Genomic DNA, 24,021 nt, shown 5'->3' with positions numbered 1-24,021 from the left:
CTTACTCATCCTTTAAATTTTTGTTTTCTTGTCCTCATCCTTCCTTCATCGCACCTGTCCCATTGCATTTGGAAGTAAATAGCTCTTGGTGCGCTTATTTGCTTAAAGTCTCTCATCCCGATGTATTACCAACAGCTCCATGAGGGCAGGGATTCCTTTGGTCTCCTGTGTAGTCTCAGTGCCTAGCAGTGTATTTGATAGCAAACAAGAGGTCAATAAATCCTTGCTAAATGAATGACTAAATTAAGAACGAGAAAAAATAATGACCCTATGGACATAGTTGTGCACACAACCCTGGTTCCGGCTCTCCCCTTCAGCAAGACTGGCTCTTTCTCAGATGCTGCAGGCTTTTGTATCACATCCGTCTTGTGTTTGCAGACTGCCAGGTCTCTGTAGCAGGGATTAGTGAAGCAGGACAGAGGGAGAAATGATGGCAGCTCGAGTGGCTGACTCTACATGGCCAGCCACCTAGTTCCTTGCAGTATACTGAGTATGACAGTTTGAGTAGGCAATCACACCAGAGGTTGGCAGGCAGGACACAGCGGTGAACGTTCTGGCCACCAGAAGGTGTTGGAAATTCAGATAAATGGCAGCATTGTGACTCTGAGCATTTTTTATATTCGGACCTGTCCAAGTCAAAGAGTTGGAGTCCTGAGAACAGGATCCAGTCTTTAGGGCTGCCGGGAGTTAAGGCTGGACCTCAAGGCCAAAGCCAGCCAGGTGAGCTCAGGAAAAGAAATGCAGCCTTGGGCTAAGAGTCTAAGGCAGAAGCCCGGGTTTTCCATTTGATGGGCCCAACACAGTGGGTAAGCACAGGGAGCTAGCAGAAATGCTAAGGCTGCATGAATGCTGGGACTCACCCCTAGTACTTGAAACCCAGGGGGTGGACAGTAGTTAAGGTCATACTGAAAAATGTCAGTCTTTGGGTTTTATTCCTGATTATCTACTGACTAGATGTGTATTATGAGTATTAAAAAACTGGCTCTGTGGGAGGGACCATGCACTTCCATTTTAACACCTAATTCTTTTTTAAATTAAAATATTTTTATTACTATAAAAGCAGCTTTATGCACATTGTAGAACGTTAGAAAATATATCAAAGTAAAATTAAACTAAATAAAGTACCACAGATACAATCACCCATATATACAACCTTCTCATATTTCCTTCCAGATCTGTAATATTTTTTTATAAGAATTTGCTTTACATGTTGTTTGCTACCTGCTTTATTTTGGCAAACAATTTCCACTTTTCCAGTTCAACAAATGTTAATTTTATCTAATATTTATTCTATATTCAGATTTCCCCAGTTGTGTCCCATAGATGTCTTTATAGCATTTTGTCCAAATCAGGATCTAATCCAGGGCAAAACCTTGTATCTGGTGGTTATGTCCCTTAAGTCTCTAATCTTCTAATTAGCAAGGTCCCTTTTTCTTCTAATACTGACATGTCCTGCCAATTGTCCTGCAAAATATCTCACTTTCTGGATTTGTTTGTTTCCTTCCCAGGGGTATCATTTACATTGTTTCTTTATTTCCTATAAAGTGTAGGTTAGATTTTAAATCTAAAAGATTGGTGGATTCCTGTTAAATATTTTGGACCAGAATACATTCTAGGTTTGCTGTAATGATCTCCATTGCCTCACATCAAGAGAAGCATAATATCTGGTTGACTGACTGTTGGTGACACTGAGCTTGAATGTAGGACTAGGGTCCTGGTTCTTCTTATTTTCTTCTTCCTTCTCTTCTTCTTCTTCTTCTTCTTCTTCTTCTTCTTCTTCTTCTTCTTCTTCTTCTTCTTCTTTTCTCTTCTCTTCTTCTTCTTCTTCTTCTTCTTCTTCTTCTTCTTCTTCTTCTTCTTCTTCTTCTTCTTCTCTTCTTCTTCTTCTTCTTCTTCTTCTTCTTCTTCTTCTTCTTCTTCTTCTCTTCTTCTTCTTCTTCTCTTCTTCTTCTCTTCTTCTCTTCTTCTTCTTCTTCTTCTTCTTCTTCTTCTTCTTCTTCTTCTTCTTCTTCTTCTTCTTCTTCTCTTCTTCTTCTTCTTCTTCTTCTTCTTCTTCTCTTCTTCTTCTTCTTCTTCTTCTTCTTCTTCTCTTCTTCTTCTTTTCTTCTTCTTCTTCTTCTTCTTCTTCTTCTTCTTCTTCTTCTTCTTTCTTCTTCTTCTTCTTCTTCTTTCTTCTCCTTCTTCTTCTTCTTCTTCTTCTTCTTCTTCTTCTTCTCTTCTTCTTCTCTTTCTTCTTCTCTTCTTCTTCTTCTTTTCTTCTTCTTCTTCCTCTTCCTTCTTCTTCTTCTTCTTCTTCTTCTCTTTTTCTTCTTCTTCTTCTTCTCTTCTTTCTTTCTTCTTCTTTCTTCTCCCTCTTCTTCTTCTTTGTCTTCTTCTTCTTCTTCTTCTTCTTCTTCTTCTCCTCCTCCTCCTCCTCCTCCTTCTTCTTCTTCTTCTTTCTTCTTCTCTTCTTCTTCTTCTTCTTCTTCTTCTTCTTCTTCTTCTTCTTTTCTTTTCTTCTTCTTCTTCTCTTTTCTTCTTCTTCTTCTTCTCTTCTTCTTCTTCTTCTTCTTCTTCTTCTTCTTCTTCTTCTTCTTCTCTTTCTTCTCCTCCTCCTTCTTCTTCTCTTCTTTCTTTTCTCCTTCTTCTTCTTCTCTTCTTCTTCTTCTTCTTTCTTCTTCTCTTCTTCTTCTTCTTCTTCTTCTTCTTCTTCTCTTCTTCTTCTTCTCTTTTCTTCTTCTTCTTCCTCTTCCTCTTCTTCTTCTTCTTCTTCTTTCTTCTTCTTCTTCTTCTTCTTTCTTCTTCTTTCTTCTCCCTCTTCTTCTTCTTTGTCTTCTTCTTCTTCTTCTTCTTCTTCTTCTTCTTCTTCTTCTTCTTCTTCTTCTTCTTCTTCTTCTTCTCCTCCTCCTCCTCCTCCTCCTCCTCCTCCTTCTTCTTCTTCTTCTTTCTTCTTCTCTTCTTCTTCTTCTTCTTCTTCTTCTTCTTCTTCTTCTTCTTTTCTTCTTCTTCTTCTTCTTTTCTTCTTCTTCTTCTTCTTCTTCTTCTTCTTCTTCTTCTTCTTCTTCTTCTTCTTCTCCTCCTCCTCCTCCTCCTCCTCCTTCTCCTTCTTCTTTTAAAACTTTATTTATTTGAGAGAGAGAGAGAGTCGGGGAGGGATAAAGGAAGAGAGAGAGAGAGAGATTCCCCAGCAGACTCCCCGCTGAGCACAGAGCCCAATGCAGGGCACTATCCCATGACCCTAAGATCATGACCTGAGACGAAATCAAGAGGTGGACCTTTATCCAACTGAGCCACCCAGGCACACCTGGTTCTTTTTAATAAGATTCAAGACTGACACAGCAAGAACATGACTCTCACCAATTTCCAACCTGGCTCCACTCATTGCTACTCCCTCCTCCATCCCTAACTCCAACCAATCTTTAGCCCCTTAAGTACCTTTCAAGCAAAAAGGACTAAAGGGAATAAAGGTGGTAAAAGGCACAGCAATCAGACTGGGAATTGTAGTCCAGTAGTTCCCATCTCCAACTATATACAGATGCTACAGCACTAGACATAAGTAGGCGGCATGCATATCCAGGAGCTCATCTCCTTTGAGATTCCAGTCTTCCCAGCTATTACCAGGGTCAAAATAAGTTGGCTTTGGTGTTTGTATACACCATATGGCAGTCTGCATGACATATGAATGTTCTCACAACTTTCTCACGGCTTTTGAAAAAAACATAAGGTTACACAGAAGTCTGGCTCAACCATCTTATGAATTGATCACACCAAAAGAGAAAAAGAGAGAGAGAGAGAGAGAACTTGGATCTTTTAACTCATTGCAAATTCTAGGAAGAAGGAGTCAAAATTATATTGTATGATAGCCAGTCCCGGGTAATGGGAGACCAGCACCTAGGTCCTGCTTTGTTTGTTTGCTTTGTTTTTTTTTAACATTAAGACTATGCAAACTTGGTACTTTCAACACTCTGATTTTCCATATTCCTTATCTGTAAAATGAGAATAATTACACCTATGATGTATAGTTGCTGAGGATTTAACTATGTCTGTAAAGCACCTATAGAACAGTGAGTAGCCAGTTCCCTTCTCCATCTGCTGGGGCTGAGATTACTGAAATGCTTCCTGCCCTACCCAGCACCGATTCCAATGGGCCTGAGCTTACAGATGGAGTTCATTAGTGTATAAAACTGGAGGAGTTGGGGAAGATCAGAGTAGGGAGCTTGAGGCAGAGGCTAAGCACTTATTGTATGAGCTCGCATTTGATTAGAACAGTACACTCTTGGGCCGTTTACAAAAACCACTGTGACGTGATTTTTTAAAATATGGCTACAAACCTCTAATTTGTTGTTTTTTATTATTTTTGGCATATGAAAGGCAAGTCTAGTTACTTAGGGCCCAGGAACAGGAATGAAGCAGTTGATAATTGGGTTTTGACATTTAATTTTCTCTCTCAAGTACTCAGCCTTGAACATACATGCTTTTAAGTCTAATAAAACCAGTGAGAGATGGCCATTCTTACCACATTTGAGAGGCTTTATTTGGCTTTTCAAATGTTGACTCTGAAAACTATATGCTCCTGAGGCAAAAGCTGGGAAATGAGATAATGCTTATCATTCTAATGAATCTGGCCCAGAATTGCTATTTTAAAGGGGATGTGGTAGGGGATGAGGGGAGTGTCCTAAAAACTTTATGAATAATCTTTATTTTTGTGATATATTTGCTAGTATCAGAGGCTGGAAATTGTACTGGTTATGAGTGGACTTGGGAGCTACATAAACCTAAGTTTGAATTTCAGATCCATTGCTTACTAGCAGGGTGGTGACTCTAAGCAAAGATTAGCCCTAAGGTTCACATTGCCTCTGGGAACCTCAGCTTTTCATTTTTAGAGGAGAATTGATTATGATGACTACAGCAAAGGATGCTGTGAATATTAAAAGAAATATGTAAATGAAAAATGGCACCTAGTGCACAGTAAGTGTTCAAAAATTGGTTGCTATTTTAATTATCATTATCTTTCCCAAGTGAACACAGTTTACAAATGCTCACTTTCCCTAGAGTCTTTATCCCAATTCTGACTCTCCATGATTTACTATTGTTAGATTGATGAGAAGCATCGATGCTTAGACCAAGTGTTGTAATTTCTGCCCATTGGCTCTATGGTGGGAATTCTTTTTTAATGACTTGACCAAGTGTGATCAAGTACCAGAGAATGGAGTGTTCATAGAAAGTATTAATGTTTTTGTTTCAATATGTATGGGATTATTTGAGCAGTAAAACCTTAGTGTGCTATAATTGTTCATTATGGAACTTGCCATATCCACCCCCCCAAAAAAAACCCCATAAATTATATCTTCCAAATTGAATAGGCTATGTTAATTGTTATCATGTGCAAGCTGCCGTTAAAGCAAAAGGTCACATGTAATGTGGTTCAAGTGTGGCGGCAGAATTCGAATTACATCCTTTTTCTCTAGTCTGTACTGGTTATTCTGTATGTAATTGAGATTATTTAATGCGTGTTAAGTTTTTCATGACTAATGCATCTTCTGAGGTCAAAGCAGAAACATAAAGTGAAAGTAAACAAAGCATCTTATTTCTTGGTGCTGAATTTTCTGAGACTGTGCATATCACCTGGTACAGGGCGTGGATGAAAATGGAAGAGTTAACAGCTTTATTCCCCCACCCCAAACCTCTTACCTCCAGGAACTTCGTGCAACATTTTTTTTGGACTTCCTAAGATTAAATGTTCATGATTGGTGACTTTGAGTGTTAAGTATCTGTTCAGCTAGTCCGACAGACCTTATATTATTCTGTGTGTTAAAGTCTAAGAACTATAATTTTTATGTCAGAGAGAGATGGGTATGGAGCTTCAGAATCATGAATCCCACAAATAAAGATTTGTTTGCCCTTTGTGTTTTTTCCTAGAACTACCAGACACTTTCTTAGACCACGAGACCTATGGTAAGTCATAGTCTGAGTGTTAAGTGATAAGTTAGTCTAAGAATTCTTCATGACAGTCTGTCATTTAAGAAATACATTATGCTTTCAAAATCTAGGAACACCTAAATACTTGGTTCATAAAGACTAATTGCTGATGGCTTGTTTGGTCCTTCTTTCAAGTGGCTGATTTCTTCCTCCTGAAGGGATTTCCTCTCTTTCGAGTTATAAAAAAAAAAATCCTTCAGGAAGAACATCATATAGCTGCTGATGCTTCATTAACCCAGGCCACCCCATACCTCTTGCTTTCTTCCCATCCTTGAATCTCAGCTTAAGACCTTGACACATGTGTCTTATTTAAATCTCTCTTTCTAATAGGGATCTCTGTTGTCAGGCTTCTTGGCTGTTTCATGATACTATATCTTACCCAGTCCTCTTTTTGTGATACTTGGCTCACCCCTCAGCCAACCTCTTAGAGTTGAGTCTTACTACTCAAAAGTATGGTCTGTGGACCAACAGCAGGGGCATTGCCTGGGAGCTCCTCTAGAAAGGCAGAATCTCAGGCCCCACCCCAGTCTTACAGAATCAGAATATGCATTTTCACAAGATCCTCAAGGCATTCAGGCAAATGAAAGTTTGAGCAGCACTGGTTTCAAGAGTTGTTCTTCCTTGATGTGCTATCATTGCTCCTGAGATATACAAATAAGTACTTTTCTGCTGTGACTTCCAGCAGTACTTGGATCCCAAATCCTCAACTGATAGGGTTATCATATGTGCACTTTCCTATCTCTATTCTCAAAGCCTCTTTATTGATGCTTGTTAGGTTTCATTGTACCTAGGTAAATATTCTAAGGTTTGTTCTTACATGTATAATAGCACTTTATAGTCTTCAAAGTTTCTTCACACAGATTTTATTTGATCACATATGATCCTATAAGGTGGTAATGTAGGTAATGTAATCATTTGTAGAAACTATTTTGTAAATTTCCGTTTGTGATTTTTCTAACCTCAGGGGTGGAAAATATATCAGCAGATACATTTTTTTCCCTATTTTGGAAAAAATAGAAGTCAAATCTTTTGGGCTATCAGAGTTATTTTAACTCAAAATGTATCATGATTCAAAATGATGTTTTACTGCTCAATATGATCAGTTATATTTTTATTCATAAACCTTGTTTTAATGAGGATAAAGTAATTAGGATTATAATAAAATCATCATCTTTCTGACAAGATTCTTGAGATAAATGAGCCAAAGAAGAATAAACACTCCACCTCTGATATAAGAGACTAAGAAGAGAGGGACCACAGAGCACTGCTTCTGCTAGGATGAAAGGAGGAATAGGAGTTTTCAAAGAAAGGGAAAACCTCCAATGTAGAATATTGCCTTGAGACCCTTTGCGATTTCCATCCTCCCAGAGAAGATATATCTAGGGGGACTCACTGCTGAACCATGGCCCAGGAGGGACTGTTTGTTTTGCATCCCCTGAAAGTGCAGCTATATTAGAGGAAACACCTCCAGATCCTAAGAATGTTACACCCAGGAGTTGGGGGCAAGTGAATCACATGCCATTTTGTCTTTTCTCTTTGACCTATTCACTCAACATTTACACTTCTTTTTTAAGAGTCTTCTGTTAAGGAAAGCTTAACTGTGTTTGATAATATAGGTGAGCTTGGGAGAATTGGAGTACTGTTGAGGTTAGCCCATAGAAAACATTCTTCAGCAGCCTCCTGTTCCAAAGAAGCTGAGACGCAGAGAAGCTGGTGACTTTACCCCATGGGCTCTGCCTCCTCTGCTCTCACAAGGAAGGGGAATCCTTGTCCTGTCTGAGGCTGTAGCTCCTTGAGGACCTTGCTATGAAATTGTCCCCTGTCCCTCTTCCACCATTCCCGCCTATATACAAACATGCCTAAATATCAGCCCTGTGTAAAAAACTGGTGAAGCCTCCATTGACCCTTTTACCATCTTCCACATACCACTCTATTTCTTTGCTTTTTCTCATAGAAACTCCTTACTAGAGTTGTCTTTAGACACTGACTCCACGTTCTTCTCTCCTGTCCTCTCGTTACCCCACACCAACTGGAATTGTATCTGCACTACTTCTGGGAAACACCTTTTTACCCACATTTCTGAGAACATCTCTCTTGCTCCTCCAGTGGAGAATTATTCTCTTCCTCACCTTATTCTTCTTCAACACATGTAGCCACTGTTTTTTTTTTTTTTTTTTTGCAACATTTTCTTCTGCTTCCATGATACCACACTCTTCTGGTTTTCCTCCTTTCTCTCTCATGTCTCCTCTTCCTCTGCCCAATCTCTAATATTTAGAGTCTAAATTTTGGAGAATGCCCAGGGTGCATTTTCTCTTTTTGTATGCTTCTAGGTGATTTCATCTTGTCCCATAGTTTTAAAGACCATAAACATGCTGTTTACTCCTAAATTTATTTTTTTTAATTTTATTTTATTATGTTATATTAGTCACCATACAATACATCATTAGTTTTTGATGTGGTGATCCACGATCCATTCTTTTCGTATAACACCCAGTGCTCCATGCAGCACGTGCCCTCCTTAATACCCATCACCAGGCTAACGCATCCCCCCACCCCCCACCCCTCTAGAACCCTCAGTTTGTTCATCTGAGTCCATCCTCTCTCATAGTTCATCTCTCCCTCCGATTCCCCCCCCTTCATTTTTCCCTTCCTTCTCCTAATGTCCTCCATGCCATTCCTTATGTTCCACAAATAAGTGAAACCATATGATAACTGACTTTCTCTGCTTGACTTATTTCACTTAGCATAATCTCCTCCAGTCCCATCCATGTTGATGTGAAAGTTGGGTATTCATCCTTTCTGATGGCTGAGTAATATTCCATTGTATATATGGACCACATCTTCTTTATCCATTCATCTGTTGAAGGGCATTTCGGCTCTTTCCACAGCTTGGCTATTGTGGACACTGCTGCTATGAACATTGGGGTGCATATGGCCCTTCTTTTCACTATATCTGTGACCTTGGGGTAAATACCCAGTAGTGCAATTGCTGGGTCATAGGGTAGCTCTATTTTTAATTTTTTGAGGCACCTCCACACTGTTTTCCAAAGTGGCTGTACCAACCTGCATTCCCACCAACAGTGTAAGAGGGTTCCCCTTTCTCCACAACCTCTCCAACATTTGTTGTTTCTTGCCTTGTCAATTTTTGCCATTCTAACTGGTGTAAGGTGGTATCTCAATGTGGTTTTAATTTGAATTTCCCTGATGGCTAATGATGATGAACACTTTTTTTCATGTGTCCGTTAGCCATTTGTATGTCTTCTTAAGAGAAGTGTCTGTTCATGTCGTCTGCCCATCTTTTGACTTGATTATTTGTTTTTTGGGTGTTGAGTTTGAGAAGTTCTTTATAGATCTCGGATACCAGCCCTTTATCTGTAGTGTCATTTACAAATATCTTCTCCCATTCTGGGTTGCCTCTTAGTTTTGTTGACTGTTTACTTTGCTGTGCAGAAGCTTTTTTTATCTTGATGAAGTCCCAAAAGTTAAGTTTTGCTTTTGTTTCACTAGCTTTTGGAGATGTATCTTGAAAGAAGTTGCTGTGGCCAATGTCAAAGAGGTTATTGCCTATGTTCTCCTGTAGGATTTTGATGGATTCCTGTCTCACATTGAGGTCTTTCATCCATTTTGAGTTTATCTTTGTGTGTGGTGTTAGAGAATGGTCGAGTTTCATCCTTATGCATGTGGCTGTCCAATTTTCCCAGCACCATTTATTGAAGAGACTGTCTTTTTTCCGTTGCAGATTTTTTCCTGCTTTGTCGAAGATTATTTGACCAAAGAGTTGAGGGGTCCATATCTGGGCTCTCTATTCTGTTCCATTGGTTTATATGTTTATTTTTGTGCCAGTACCATGCTGTCTTGGTGATCACTGCTTTGTAATATACCTTGAAATCAGGCAACATGATGTCCCCAGCTTCGTTTTTCTTTTTCAACATCTCCTTGGCAATTCGGGGTCTTTTCTGATTCCATACAAATTTTAGGATTGTTTATTCCAGGACTTTGAAAAATATCATTGGAATTTTGATCGGGGTGGCATTGAAGGTACAGATTGCTCTGGGTAGCATAGACATTTTAACAGTGTTTATTCTTCTGATCCATGAGCATGGAATGTTTTTCCATCTTTTTGTGTCTTCTTCAATTTCTTTCTGTAGTGTTCTGTAGTTCCTAGAGTATAGATCCTTTACCTCTTTGGTTAGGTTTATTCTGAGGTATCTTATGGTTTTTGGTGCTATTGTAAATGGAATCGTTTCTCTAATTTCTCTTTCTACAGTTGCATTGTTATTGTATAAGAAAGCAACTGATTTCTGTGCATTGATTTTGTATCCTGCCACATTACTGAATTTCTGTATGAGTTCTAGTAATTTGGGGGTGGAGTCTTTTGGGTTTTCCACAAAAGTGTCATGTCATCTGCAAAGAGAGAGAGTTTGACTTCTTCTTTGCCAATTTGAATTCCTTTTATTTTTTGTTGTCTGATTGCTGTTGCTAGGAATTCTAGTACTATGTTGAACAATAGTGGTGAGAGTGGGCATCCTTGTCGTGCTCCTGATCGTAAGGGAAAGGCTCTCAGCTTTTCCCCATTGAGGATGATATTCACTGTGGGTTTTTCATAGATGGATTTTATGAACTTGAGGAATTTTCCCTCTATCCCTATACTCTGACGAGTTTTAATCAGGAAAAGATGCTGTATTCTGTCAAATGCTTTTTCTGCGTCAATTGAGAGGACCATATGGTTCTTCTCTCTCCTCTTATTAATGTGTTCTATCACATTGATTGATTTGCGAATGTTGAACCACCTTGCATCCCGGGGATCAATCCCACTTGGTCGTGGCGGGTGATCCTTTTAACGTACTGTTGGATCCTATTAGCTAGGATTTTGTTGAGATTTTTGGAATCCATATTCATCAGGGATATCAGTCTGAAATTCTTCTTTTTGTTGGGGTCTTTGCCTGGTTTGGGGATCAAAGTAATGCTGGCCTCATAGAATGAGTCTGGAAGTTTTCCTTCTGTTTCTATTTTTTGAAACAGCTTCAGGAGAATAGGTATAATTTCTTCTTTGAATGTTTGGTAGAATTCCCCAGGGAATCCATCAGGCCTTGGACTCTTGTTTTTTGGCAGGTTTTTGATCACTGCTTCAATCTCATTACTGGTTATTGGCCTATTCAGGTTGTCAATTTCTTCTTGTTTCAGTCTTGGTAGTTTATAGGTTTCCAGGAAGGCATCCATTTCTTCCAGGTTGCTTAATTTATTGGCATATCGTTGTTGATAATAATTTCTAATAATTGTTTCTATTTCCTTGGTGTTAGTCATGTCCTCTCCCCTTTCATTCATAATTTATTAATTTGGGTCCTTTCTCTTTTCTTTTGGATAAGTCTGGCCAGTGGTTTATCAATCTTATTAATTCTTTCAAAGAACCAGCTTCTAGTTTCATTGATCTGATCTACTATGTTTCTGGTTTCTACTTCAGTGATCTCTGTTCTAATCTTAATTATTTCTCTTCCAATGTGTGGCTTAGGCATTCGTTGTTGCTTTTTCTCCAGTTCTTTAAGGTGTAGAGTTAGTGGATGAATTTGCAATTTTTCTATTTTTTTGAGTGAGAATTGGATGCCTAGGTATTTCCCCCTTAGGACTGCCTTTGCAGTATCTCATAGGTTTTGGACCAATGTGTTTTTGTTCTCATTGGTTTCCATGAATCGTTTAAGTTCTTCTTTGATTTCCTGGTTGACCCAAACATTCTTGAGTAGAGTGGTCTTTAGCTTCCAAGTGTTTGAATTTCTTCCAAATATTTTCTTGTGATTGAGGTCCAGTTTTAAAGCATTATGGTCTGAGAATATGCAGGGAATAATCTCAGTCTTTTGGTGTCGGTTGAGATCTGATTTGTGACCCAGTTTGTGGTCTATTCTGGAGAAAGTTCCATGAGCGCTTGAGCAGAATAAGCTTTCTGTTGTTTTAGGATGGAATGTTCTGTATATATATATATGAGGTCCATCTGGTCCCGTGTGTCATTCAAAACTCTTGTTCCTTTGCTGATTTTCTGCTTAGATGATCTGTCTATTGCTGAGAGTGGAGTGTTGAGGTCTCCCACAATTAATATAGTGTTATCAATAGGACTCTTTATTTTGGTTAAAAGTTGGCTTACATAGATGGCTGTTCCCATGTTGGGGGCATAGATATTTACAATTGTTAGATCTTCTTGGTGGATAGACCCTTTAAGAATGATATAGTGTCCTTCTGTGTCTCTAACTACAGTCTTTAGTTTAAAATCTAATTTGTGTGATATAAGAATTGCTACCCCAGCTTTCCTCTGAGTTCCGTTGGCATGGAAGATGGCTCTCTATCCCTTCACTTTCAGTCTGGATGTATCTTTAAAGTTCAAAATGTGTCTCTTGTAGACAGCATATGATTGGGTCCTGTCTTTTTATCCAATCTGCAACCCTATGCAGTTTTATGGGAGCATTTAGGCCATTCACATTGAGAGTGATTATTGAAAGATATGAATTTGTTGTCATCATGTTGTCTGTGAAGACCTTGTTTTTATAGATTGTTCCTGTAAATTTCTGTTCTATATCACTCTTGGGGTCTATCTCCTTTTAGAGAACCCCCCTTAATATTTCTTGCAGGGCCAGCTTAGTGTTCACATATTCTTTCTGCCGGTCTTGGAAGCTCTGCATCTCTCTATCCATTCTCAATGACAGCCTTTTTGGACAAAGTATTCTTGGCTGCATGTTCTTCTCGTTTAGTACCCTGAATATGTCTTGTCAGCCTTTTCTGGCTTACCAGGTCTCTGTGGATGGGTCTGACATTATTCTGATGTTCCTCCCTCTGTACGTAAGGAATCTCTTCCCCCTAACTGCCCTTAAGATGGTTTCCTTGGTTCTCAGATTTGCGAGTTTTACTATTACATGCCATGGTGTTGGTCTGTTTTCCATGATCTTGGGAGAGGTCCTCTCTGCCTCTAAGACACGAATGTTTGTTTCATTCCCCAAATTAGGGAAGTTCTCAGCTATGATTTGCTCAAATATATCTTCTAGTCCTCTCTCTCTCTCCACCTTCTTAGGGATTCCAATTATTCTGACATTGAACGTTTTGTGGTGTCACTTATTTCTCTGATTCTATTTTCATGGATTCTGAGTTGTTTCTCCCTGGCCTCCTTGTTTCCCTTTTTGTCTATTAATTGGTCTTCTACATCACTAATTCATTCTTCTGCCTTGTTTACCCTAGCTGTTAGATTATCTAGATTAAATTGAATCTCATTGATAGCATTTTTAAGTTCTGCCAATTCAGCTTTCATTTCTGCCCTTAGAGACTTTTTGTTGCCATTAATTGATTTTTCCATTCTAGCTATTGTCTTCACAATTCCTAGCCTGAATTCCATCTCCGACATCTTGGTTATATCTGAATCCATTTGTAAATCTGTGGCATAAGTCATAGTCTCTGAGTCTTTCCTATTTTGGGGGTTCCTCTTCCTAGTCATTCTGTTGAGGGGTGGTGAAGGAATGTATAGCATCCAAATTATTGACCACAACCCAAGCAAGATGCACCTGTTTTCTAGGGACCTTAGGGTTGCTGGCCTCTTGTTTTCCCAGCCTGTCTTCTGGGGGAGGTGCCTGCCTCACTGTTACTCAGGCAACCCTGTTGCCCTGCCCCCTGTGGTGGGGCATGGGCTCAGTGAAAACCAGTTTTTTGGGGCTTTTGTTCTCTGGTGGCTTTCCCTGGCAGCTTTCCGCTTCTCTTCTGAGAGTCAGAGCAGACAAGACCGTTTCCAACCCTCTGCCTCAGAACAGAGAGATCGCAGAGTTGTTCAGTGAGCCTTCCAGGCCACACAATCTCCGTTTCTGTCTGTGCTGCTATAAACTGCAGCGTCCTGGGTTGTGCGCCCCTCAGCAGTGCTCCCTGTCCCTGCCTCCAGGTCAGGGCACATCTCTGCCCTTTGTGCTTCTGTAACCACCAGCCACCCCTGTTCACATGCTCAACCCCACCACTCCGGGTTTCAGTGCGGGGGCCTGCCCTAAAGTCCTTTCCCCACTGCAACTGGTCTGCAAGTCTCTGCCTGGTCCCCAGTGTTGGAGGCTATTGCTCACTGGCAGTGTAGGATCCCAGCAGCTTGGCTCCCTCCTGCTGCCATTTATCTTCCAGTATCTGCCTGCAGAATCATGGCTCCCCGCTTTCTACCTCAAAACCAAATGCCTGCGACATTCTGTTTGTAGAGATCCCGATCTATCTTCTTATCTCTCAGGCTGATTTCATGGGTGTTCAGAGTGGTTTGGTAGATATCCAGCTCAATTCCAGGGACCAGTTGGAATAAGGTCCCCTACTCCTCCATCTTTTCCCCCTCATACTCCTAAATTTATATGACTCACCCCAATTTCTCTATCTTGCTCTAGGTTCATTAATTCAGCTTCATGTCCCACCAAATCTGCTGTCTACCTATCTTCCATCCCTAGTCTTCTAGTCTTACCATCTCCACTGCATCACTTCATTCAAACAACTATCCTTTGTCATTTAGATACTTACAATAGTGTTCTCACTGGTTTTTATGCTTTAGCTATTGCCCTAAACAGAGATATACTTTCTGTAACATTAGTCCATTCTCCACAGAAGAATCTGCTTATAACTACACTTCTGTTTTCAAAATCAAGTAGTGAACTGAGCAAATAACCAACTGCTTTTTAAATTTTGAAGCACAAATACTAATGAGTTAATATTACTTTTTTTCTCTAATCACACTTTATTTAATGTACTAATTAATCAGTTTTAGAATTCTTAGTACATAAATGTAGGAATCATAAGAGCAAATATTATATTAGCTCAATGGACTGTGTGCTATTTTGGATATTGGTTATTTTGACCTTGCCTTTTGGACTCCTCTAATTTGCTTCTGACATTTTGACCCAATTTAAACGTGAGGATATTTTGGCTGTTTCTGTACACCAACATTTAAATCAGATTTATGCCAACATTAATGAATTTGGGTCAGTAAACTATTCTTTTATTTGGTGGGGGAGAGTAAATTCTATTAGTTAATTTAATTTCCTAATTTTTTGTATAACAGTGTTAAACTATGGTTTTATCCCTTTTTATTCTATTAAGCTTATTTTAATTAGACTACCATATTTTCTGTGTCAATTTTAAAATAAAGATTTGATTCATTGATTATGTTTTTATCTACATTAAGTTTCATCAACTTCATTAAATATTTTTGTGGTCCCAGTTCAGTTTTTCCATATCAAATTTGATATGATTCTTCTATCAATTTTTGGTCAATAGATTTTTACCTTAAGTTTTACTTAGTGCCAATTTTGTTTTTTGTTAGTTATTTCTCTAAAAGTTTAATTTCTTCTAAGGTCAATTTTTGCAGTTTTTACTGTTATTAATGATATGTGATTATTCAAGCTATTTTTTATTAGAAAAGAAGAAATGCTTCACTATATATATTCTTAGCATTGATAGTTTTGTCATTATAATTTCTACTTAATCTAATTTTACTTCGGTTAGGTTGTATTTTGTGTTAAGTGTCCTCAGGGTCAAAATGCCAGGATTAAAATACTCTGCTATAATCTTAAATGCTCCTTATTTTTTTCTCTTAGACTTTCAGTGTTAGCTAGAGCTGTAACAATTGAAAATTGCTGCTAAAACAGGTTTGACTCCAAATAGAAATTCCAGAGAGCCTAGAGGGATCTTGAGGGGAGCAAATGTAAATTTAGAGGAAGAGGTCATATTTCTTTTTCAGGCAAAACATATTATGTAAAGTTGACTTCTCATTCCCTGGGAAAGAGCTCTTTCCTTACCTTGAAGCTTTTATTTCCCCCTGGCAATCCAAGCTGGTTTTCTCTTTCTGGATAGCACCAGCTGCCTCTTGGCACAAAATATTGCAATCAATTATTCTACATCTGTGTGAACAAGAGCCTTTAGAAGAAGGAATTGACTAAGCTATATGGTCTCCTTATACTGTTAAATAGGACACCCTTCATTTTAGTTTTTGATAGTTTGCTTTAAGTAGCTCTAATGTGTATATCTCTCATTAGTAAATCTTGAAATGGTTTGGATTTTGCCTGCCTACTGTTCAAAATTATTAAAAACAGATAAAGTTGGGGTACAACATAGGGGAGAGTTAAGATGGCAGAGAAGTAGGGGGACCCTGGGCTTTTCTCCTTCCTCAAACACAGCTGTATTGAGGTCAGATCACTTGGAACACCCAGGAAATCAATATGAGTTTTGGAAGAAGGATCTCCACGGTTTGGGGGAGACAACGTGACAGGTGTGAGGTGCGTGGAAGTGCTGGGGGAGAGAAAAACTTCCATGCCACAGAGGGGAGGGAGCCCTTTCTGTAGGGAGAGAAAAGGGAGAGAAAGAGAGAGGAGTTGAGAGAGTACGGTGTTGGGTCTGCACAAGAAAACCTCTCCACACCGCAGACAGGTGAGCGAGGGGATCTGAGTCTCACAGGTTTTGGAAGTGTTCCTGGGAAGAAGGAGGGCTCCAGCAGAGAGTGCACAAAGTGGTGTACAGATCTGGGTCGCACTGGGGGAGAACACTCCCTATTGCCTCTCCAAAGACAAAAGACCCTGCAGGCACCAGCAAATGGCCTTTCATGGGCAGGGGACAGAGGTGCCCACATAAGGTGGATAACTTGGTTTCTCCTTTTCCCAGTGCTACAACATACATTCTGTGCACTGAGCAGGCATGGGACTGTTTTTCTGGGACAAAGGACACTAGACACAGGATGGTGGGGAGGCTCTACTCCAGAAAATGGAGTGGATCCATGTGGTGCTTGGTCCTTTAAGATTTGGAGTTTTGAACCCCAGCTGCAGACCAAAGATAAAACGCAAGAGAGCTGTGGTGTGAGGAGTGCTGATGGCCCTTCCTTTTCTGTAAGGGCTTCCTGATATCCTGTTCAGGGATGAGAGTCAGGTGACTCCATTTCTCCCTCACCACCAACACGGTAGGACTTCAGAGAACAATGCAGTGGCTCCCAGTGGAGTTGGGAGCTACTTACACCAAACTCTGTGCCTCGGAAGTACATATTTACCAGGGCAATACTGACTTTGAGCCAACGCAGGGGGGCTTTCCCCTTCAGAAGACCAGCACAGGCAGCACACCACATGCACCAAGTCTACTGATCATACAATGCTTCACAGCCTGACCTGCAGTTCTGGTAGAAATGGGACAAAGCTGTATTTTTCTTTCTTTCTTTTTTCTTTTTCTTTCTTTCTTTTTTCTCTTTTTTCTTTCTTTCTTTCTTTCTTTCTTTCTTTCTTTCTTTCTTTCTTCTTCTTTCTTTTTCTTTCTTTCTTTCTTTCTTTCTTTCTTTCTTTCTTCTTCTTTCTTTTTCTTTCTTTTCTTTCTTTCTTTCTTCTTTCTTTCTTTCTTTTTTCTTTCTTTTTCTTTCTTTCTTTCTTTCTTTTTTTTTCTTTCTTCTTTCTTTCTTTCTTTTTCTTTTTCTTTCTTTTTTTTTCTTTTCTTTCTTTCTTTCTTTCTTTCTTTTCTTCTTCTTTCTTTCTTTTCTTCTTTCTTTCTTTTTTCTTTCTTTCTTCTTTCTTTCTTTCTTTTTTCTTTCTTTTCTTTCTTTCTTTTCTTTCTTTCTTTCTTTTTTCTTCTTCCTCTTTTCCCTTTGGAATCAGGCTTATAGTTTTTGTTTGTTTGTTAACTTATTTTTTCATTTCCTTTTCTCTTTTTTTGGATCAAGTTTCTTTTTTTCTTTTTTTTTCCTTTCTTTTTCTTTGGAATCAGGCTTATAGTGTCTTGATTGTAGCTTTGTTTTGTTTGTTTGTTTTTTTTTCAGTCCTTTTCCTTTTCTCGCTCTCTCTTTTTTGGATCAGGCCTTTCCTTTCCTTTTCTTTTCTTTTCTTTTCTTTCTGGGCTTATTTCAACAAATAAAGCAAATCACACCTAGTTAAAGGTCCAGACACTCCCCCACTGCAAGCAAGAGGGAAACCTGCAGAGGACTGACCAGTGGGAAAAAGCAGCCAAAACACAAGAGCAGAGTGCACACAGCATACACCAGAGACACTTCCTGAAGTTCCAGGTCCTGGAGAGTGTATGATCCCTTTTTACTACTATCCCCTTTTACTACTCTCAGGTGCAGGAAATATAACAAGCTTTCATAACATGCAAAAGACAAAAACTTAGCCAAAATGACAAGACAGAGGAACTCTCCCCAAAAGAATGTTCAGGAAGAAATCATAGCCAGGGACTTGCTCAAAACAGATGAAAGCAATATATCTGAACAAGAATTTAAGAACAACAGTCATAAGACTACTAGCTGGGCTTGGAAAAAAGCATAGAAGTTGGGGTGCCTAGTTGGCTTAGTCAGTTGAGCATCTGACTCTTGGTTTTGGCTCAGGCCATTATACATGGATTGTGGAATGAAGCCCTGCATCAGGTGCAATAGGGAGTCTGCTTGAGATTCTCTCTTCTCCCTCTGCCCCTCCCCTGCTCTCTCTCTCTCTCTCTCAAATAAATAAATAGATCTTTAAAATAAAAAGAAAAAAGCATAGAAGACATCGGAGAAACCCTTGTTGCAGAGATAAAGGACCTAAAAATAGGCTGAAATTAAAAAAACGCTACAACTGAGATTCAAAACTGACTGGATATAATCACAATGAGGATTGAAGAAGCAGAGGAGAAGATAGGTGATACAGAAGATATAATTATGGAGAATAATGAAGCTGAAAAGAAGAGGGAAAGAAAACTTTTAGATAATAAAGGTAGATGGAGGGAACTCACCAATTCCATAAAGCAAAATAATATCCATATCATGAGTCCCAGAAGAAGAAGAGCAGGAGGAAGGGGCAGAAGGTTTATTTGAACAAATTATAGCTGAGAACTTCCCTAATCTGGGGAAGGAGACAGACATTCAAGTCCAAGAAGCACAGGGAACTCCCCTCAAAATCAACAAAAACAGGTCATCACCATGACATATACTGAGACTCACAAAATACAAAGATTAAGAGAGAATTCTGAAAGCAGCTAGGAACGAAAATTCTTAACCTACAAGGGTAGACACATAAGGTTAGCAACAGATCTGTCCTCAGAGACCTGGAAGGCTAGAAAGGAGTGGAGGGGAGGGGAATATTCAATGTGCTAAATGGGAAAAATGTGCAACCAAGAATACTTTATTCAGCAAGGCTGTCATTCAGAATAGAAGGAGAGATGGAGACTTTCCAAGACAAGCAAAAACTAAAGGAGTTTGTGAACACTAGAGCAGCTTTGCAAGAAATATTAAAGGGGTCCCTTTGAGCAGAAAGAGAGACCAAAAGCAACAAAGACTAGAAAGGAACAGAGACAATCTACAGGAACAGCAACTTTAAAGGTAAAACAATGGCACTAAATTCATATCTTTTAATAATTACTCTGGTTGTAAATGGATTAATGCTCCAATCAAAATACATAGGGTATCAGAATGGATAAAAACCCAAAACCCATCGATATGCTGCTTTTAAAAGACTCATTTTTAACCAAAGACACCTCTACGTTGAAAGTGAGGGAGTGAGAAAATTTTTCATGCTAATGGACATCAAAAGAAAGCTAGAGTAGCCATACTTATATCAGACAAACTAAATTTTAAACCAAAGATTGTAATAAGATATGAAGAAGGGCACTATATAATAATAAAAGGGTCTATCCAACATGAAGGTCTAACAACTGTAAATATCTATGCCCCTAACTTGGGAGCAGCTAAATATATAAATCAATTAATAACAAAATTAAAGATAATAATACAGTAAGTAATAGTAAGGGACTTTAACACCCTACTCACGACAGATCATTTAAAGTAGAAGATCAACAAGGAAACAAGGGCTTTGAATGACACACTGCACCAGATGGACTTCACAGATATATTCAGAGAATTTTATCCTAAAGCAGCAGAAGAAAAACATTCTTTTCAAGGGCACATGGAACATTCTTTAGAATAGATCACATACTGGGTCACAAATTAGGCTTCCACAGGTACAAAAAGATTAAGATCTTGCCATGCATATTTTCAGACCTCAATGCTATGACACTTGAAGTCAACCACAAGAAAAAATTTGGAAAGACCACAAATACATGGAGGTTAAAGAACATCCTACTAAAGAATGAATGGGTTAACCAGGAAATTAAAGAAGAATAAAAAAATACATGAAAGCAAATGAAAATGAAAACATGACAGTCCAAAACCTTTGGGATGCAGCAAAGATGATCCTAAGAGGGAAGTATATAGCAATACAGGACTTTCTCAAGAAGCAAGAAAAATGTTAAATACACAACCAACTCTTAAAGCCTAAATCCAGCAGGAGAAGGGAAATAATAAAGATTAGAGCAGAAATACATGATATAGAAATAAAAAAAAAACACAGTAGAATGGGTCAATGAAATTAAGGGCTGGTTCTTCAAAAGAATTAACAAAATTGATAAACCCCTAGCCAGATTTATCAAAAAGGAAACAGAAAGGACCCAAATAAATAAAATCATGAATGAAAGAAGAGAAATCACAACCAACACTGCAGAAACACAAACAATTATAAGAGAATATTATGAGCAATTATATGCCAACAAATTAGGCAATCTGGAAGAAATGGATACATTCCTAGAAACATATAAACTACCAAAACTGAAGCAGGAAGAAATAGAAAATCTGAATGGACCCATAACCAGCAAAGAAACTGAATCAGTAATCAAAAATCTCCCAACAAACAAGAGTCCAGGGCCAGATGGCTACCCAGGGGAATTCTACCAGACATTTAAAGAAGAGTTAATATCTATTCTTCTCAAACTGTTTCAAAAAATAGACATGGAAGGAAAACTTCCAAACTCATTCTATGAGGCCAGCATTACCCTGATTTCCAAACCAGACAAAGACCCTACTATAAAGGAGAATTATAGACCAATATCCCTGATGAACATGGATGCCAAAATTCTCAACAAGATACTAGCAAATTGAATCCAACAGTACATTAAAAGAAGTATTCACCACGACCAAGTGGGATTTATTCTTGGGCTGCAAGGATGGTTCGATATACCCAAATCAAACAAGGTGATATACCACATTAATACAATAAAGGATAAGAACCATATGATCTTCTCAATAGATGCAGAAAAAGCACTTGACAAAATACAACATCGTTTCTTGATAAAAACCCTCAAAAAATAGGGATAGGAGGAACATACCTAAACATCATAAAGGCCGTATATGGAAGACCAAAAGCTAATATCATCCTCAATGGGGAAAAACTGAGAACATTTCCCCTAAGGTCAGGAACAAGACAGGGATGTCCATTCTCACCACTGTTGTTCAACATAGTACTGGAAGTCCTAGCCTCAGCAATCAGACAACAAAATGAAATAAAAGGCATCCAGATTGTCAAGGAGGAAGTCAAACTTTCACTCTTTGTAAATGACATGATAATCTATATAGAAAACCCAAAAGACACCACTAAAAAGTTGCTAGAACTGATATAGGAATTCAGCAAAGTCACAAGATGTAAAATCAATGTACAGAAGTCTGTTGCATTTCTATACACCAATAATGAAGCAGCAGAAAGAAAAACCAAGGAATCAATCCCATTTACAATTGCACCAAAACCAAAAGATACCAGGGAATAAACCTAACCAAAAAGGTAAAAGCTATATATTCTGAAAACTATAGAACTCTTATGAAAGAAATTGAGGAAGACACAAAGAAATGGAAAAACATTCCATGCTCATGGATTGGAAGAACAAATATTGTTAAAATGTCTATACTACCAAGAGCAATCTACCCATTTAATGTAATCTCTAGCAAAATACCACCAGCATTTTTCACAGAGCTAGAACAAGCAATTCTAAAATTTGTATGAAACCAGAAAAGACCCCAAATAGCCAAAGTCATCTTGAAAAAGGAAAGCAAACCTGGAGGCATCATCCTGACTTATGAAGCTGTAATCATCAAGACAGTATGGTATCCAAGATCTATGAAGAACTTATCAAACTCAACACCTCAAAAATAAAAAAATCCACTTAGGAAATGGGCAGAAGGCATGAACAGACATTTCTCCAATGAAGACATACAGATGGCTAACAGACACATGAAAAAATGCTCAACATCACTCATCATCAGGGAAATATAAATCAAAACTACAATGAGATACCACCTCACACCTGTCAGAATGGCTAAAATTAACAACTCAGGAAACAGGATGCAGAGAAAAGGGAACTCTCTTACACTCTTGATGAGAATGAAAACTGGTACAGCCCCTCTGGAGAACAGTATGGAGGTTCCTCAAAATGTTAAAAATAGAACTACCCTAAGGCCCAAGTAGTTGTACTACTAGGTATTTTTCCAAAGGATACAAAAATAGTGATTCAAAGGGGCACCTGCACCCCAATGTTTATAGCAGCACTGTTCACAATAGCCAAAAAATGGAGAGAACCCAAATGTCCATCAACAGATGAATAGATAAAGAAGAGGTGATATATATATATATATATTCCTATTATATATTCCTATATATATATATAGGAATATTACTCAGCCGTCAAAAACAATGAAATCTTATCATTGGCAACAATATGGATAGAACTAGAGGGTATTATGTTAAGCGAAGTAAGTCAGTCAGAGAAAGACAAATACCATATGATTTCACTCATGTGGAATTTAAGAAGCAAAATAAATGAACACAAAGGAAGGGAAGGAAAAATAAAATAAGATAAAGACAGAGAGAGAGGAAAACCATAAGAGACTCTTAAATATAGGGGAAAAACTGGTGTAGCTGGAGGAGAGGTGGTGGGGAGATGGAGTAATTGGGTGATGGGCATTAAGGAGGGCACTTGATAAAATGAGCATGGATGTTACAGGCAATTGATGAATAACTGAATTCTACCCTTGAAACTAATACTACAATATATGTGAACTAACTTGAATTTAAATAAAATCTTGAAAGAAAATAAACCAGATAAAGTGGTTATTCTGGAATGGAATTCATTTTATTTCCCAAATGTTTCTTATTTTTGGAATTTTCTTGAGAATCGGGAAGGCTGATTGTTATGCACTGTAAAAAGCTATCTGGTCTTTGAATGTGATGATGTGACAACAACAATAACAAAATATTTGTGTATATGGCACTTACTATTTGTTGGATACTATTCTAAATTGTTTTACTTATGCTAATTTACTCAATCTACGAAGGACTCTTTGAAGTTGGTTCTATATTTCTGTTTTATAGATGGGGAAACAGGCGTTGAGAAGTTAAGTAAGTTGTGCAAACAAGCGCAATAAAGATCTGACAAACTGCATAAAGTTTTCTACTTTCAAAAGACTTTTCTTGATTAAAAAAAACTCGATTCCCTTCCTCAGGAAATGGGGTGAGCCTGTGATTTCCCATTTACATATCCTTGCTGCCCCTAGATAGATAGAGCATGAAGTTTAAAGTATTTGGTAAAATAACTCCACTTGGTGTGTGGCAACCACGTGCAACAGAGAAACTGAAGTGATTTCTCCATCTCAGACTGAGACCACAGCCCCAATCCACCTACTCATTCCTCTTTCCTAACAGGCTTTTTAGTTTAATTCTTCCCTCTAGCACATGCTTGGTCTTTCATATAACCAACAAAAATGGTCCTATTAATGGACATATTATTAATGTTCCCGAGTGGGACAAACTATATTCAGATGAGATTTATTAAGTTTTGTTTCCTATTACTTAAACAGGGAAATTACATTTTCCCTCCCATTCCTGCTTTTCTGTCTCTGAAAGCACTGATCCCTTTCACTAGCCTACCTCATTCCCACTCTGATCCTGTATCAAAGCTTTGGAGTACTACTCAACTTCCTGTTTGATCTCTGCAGGAAACTAAGATACTCCTCTGAATTTCCCTTGATTTTTTTTTAAAGATTGATTTATTTTTTGAGAGGGAGAGAGAGAAATGTGCCTGAGTAGGGGAGGGCAGACTCCCCGCTGAGCACAGAGGAGCAGAGGTGGGGCTCGATCCAGGGACCCATCAAATCACAACCTGAGTGAAACCAAGAGTCTGCCGCCAAATGTACTGGGCCACCCAGGCGCCCCTCCCTTGAATGTTCTGAGCACAGCCTGTATATGATCTCTACTAAAGTTG

The 24,021-nt window shown here is 38.6% G+C and overlaps 1 protein-coding gene across 9 annotated transcripts in view; it reads left to right on the top strand.

Moving 5' to 3' along the window:
• SLC44A5 (solute carrier family 44 member 5) overlaps window positions 1-24,021 on the top strand; it is a 360,746-nt gene that overhangs the window by 162,743 nt on the left and 173,982 nt on the right. For 5 of the 9 annotated variants that reach the window (XM_027609451.2, XM_027609707.2, XM_035726992.1 and 2 more), the window contains exon 2: window positions 5,899-5,934. The exons of the other annotated variants lie outside the window; for them this stretch is intronic. In XM_027609451.2, coding sequence (XP_027465252.1) covers window positions 5,899-5,934 — 36 coding nt within the window. The remainder of the gene's footprint in view (window positions 1-5,898; window positions 5,935-24,021) is intronic. 9 annotated transcript variants of the gene reach the window in all.

The sequence above is a fragment of the Zalophus californianus genome, chromosome 4 (assembly GCF_009762305.2).
Source record: "Zalophus californianus isolate mZalCal1 chromosome 4, mZalCal1.pri.v2, whole genome shotgun sequence".
In the NCBI taxonomy this organism is placed as follows: Eukaryota; Metazoa; Chordata; class Mammalia; order Carnivora; family Otariidae; genus Zalophus; species Zalophus californianus.
This window is presented reverse-complemented; position numbering and strand designations above follow the sequence as displayed.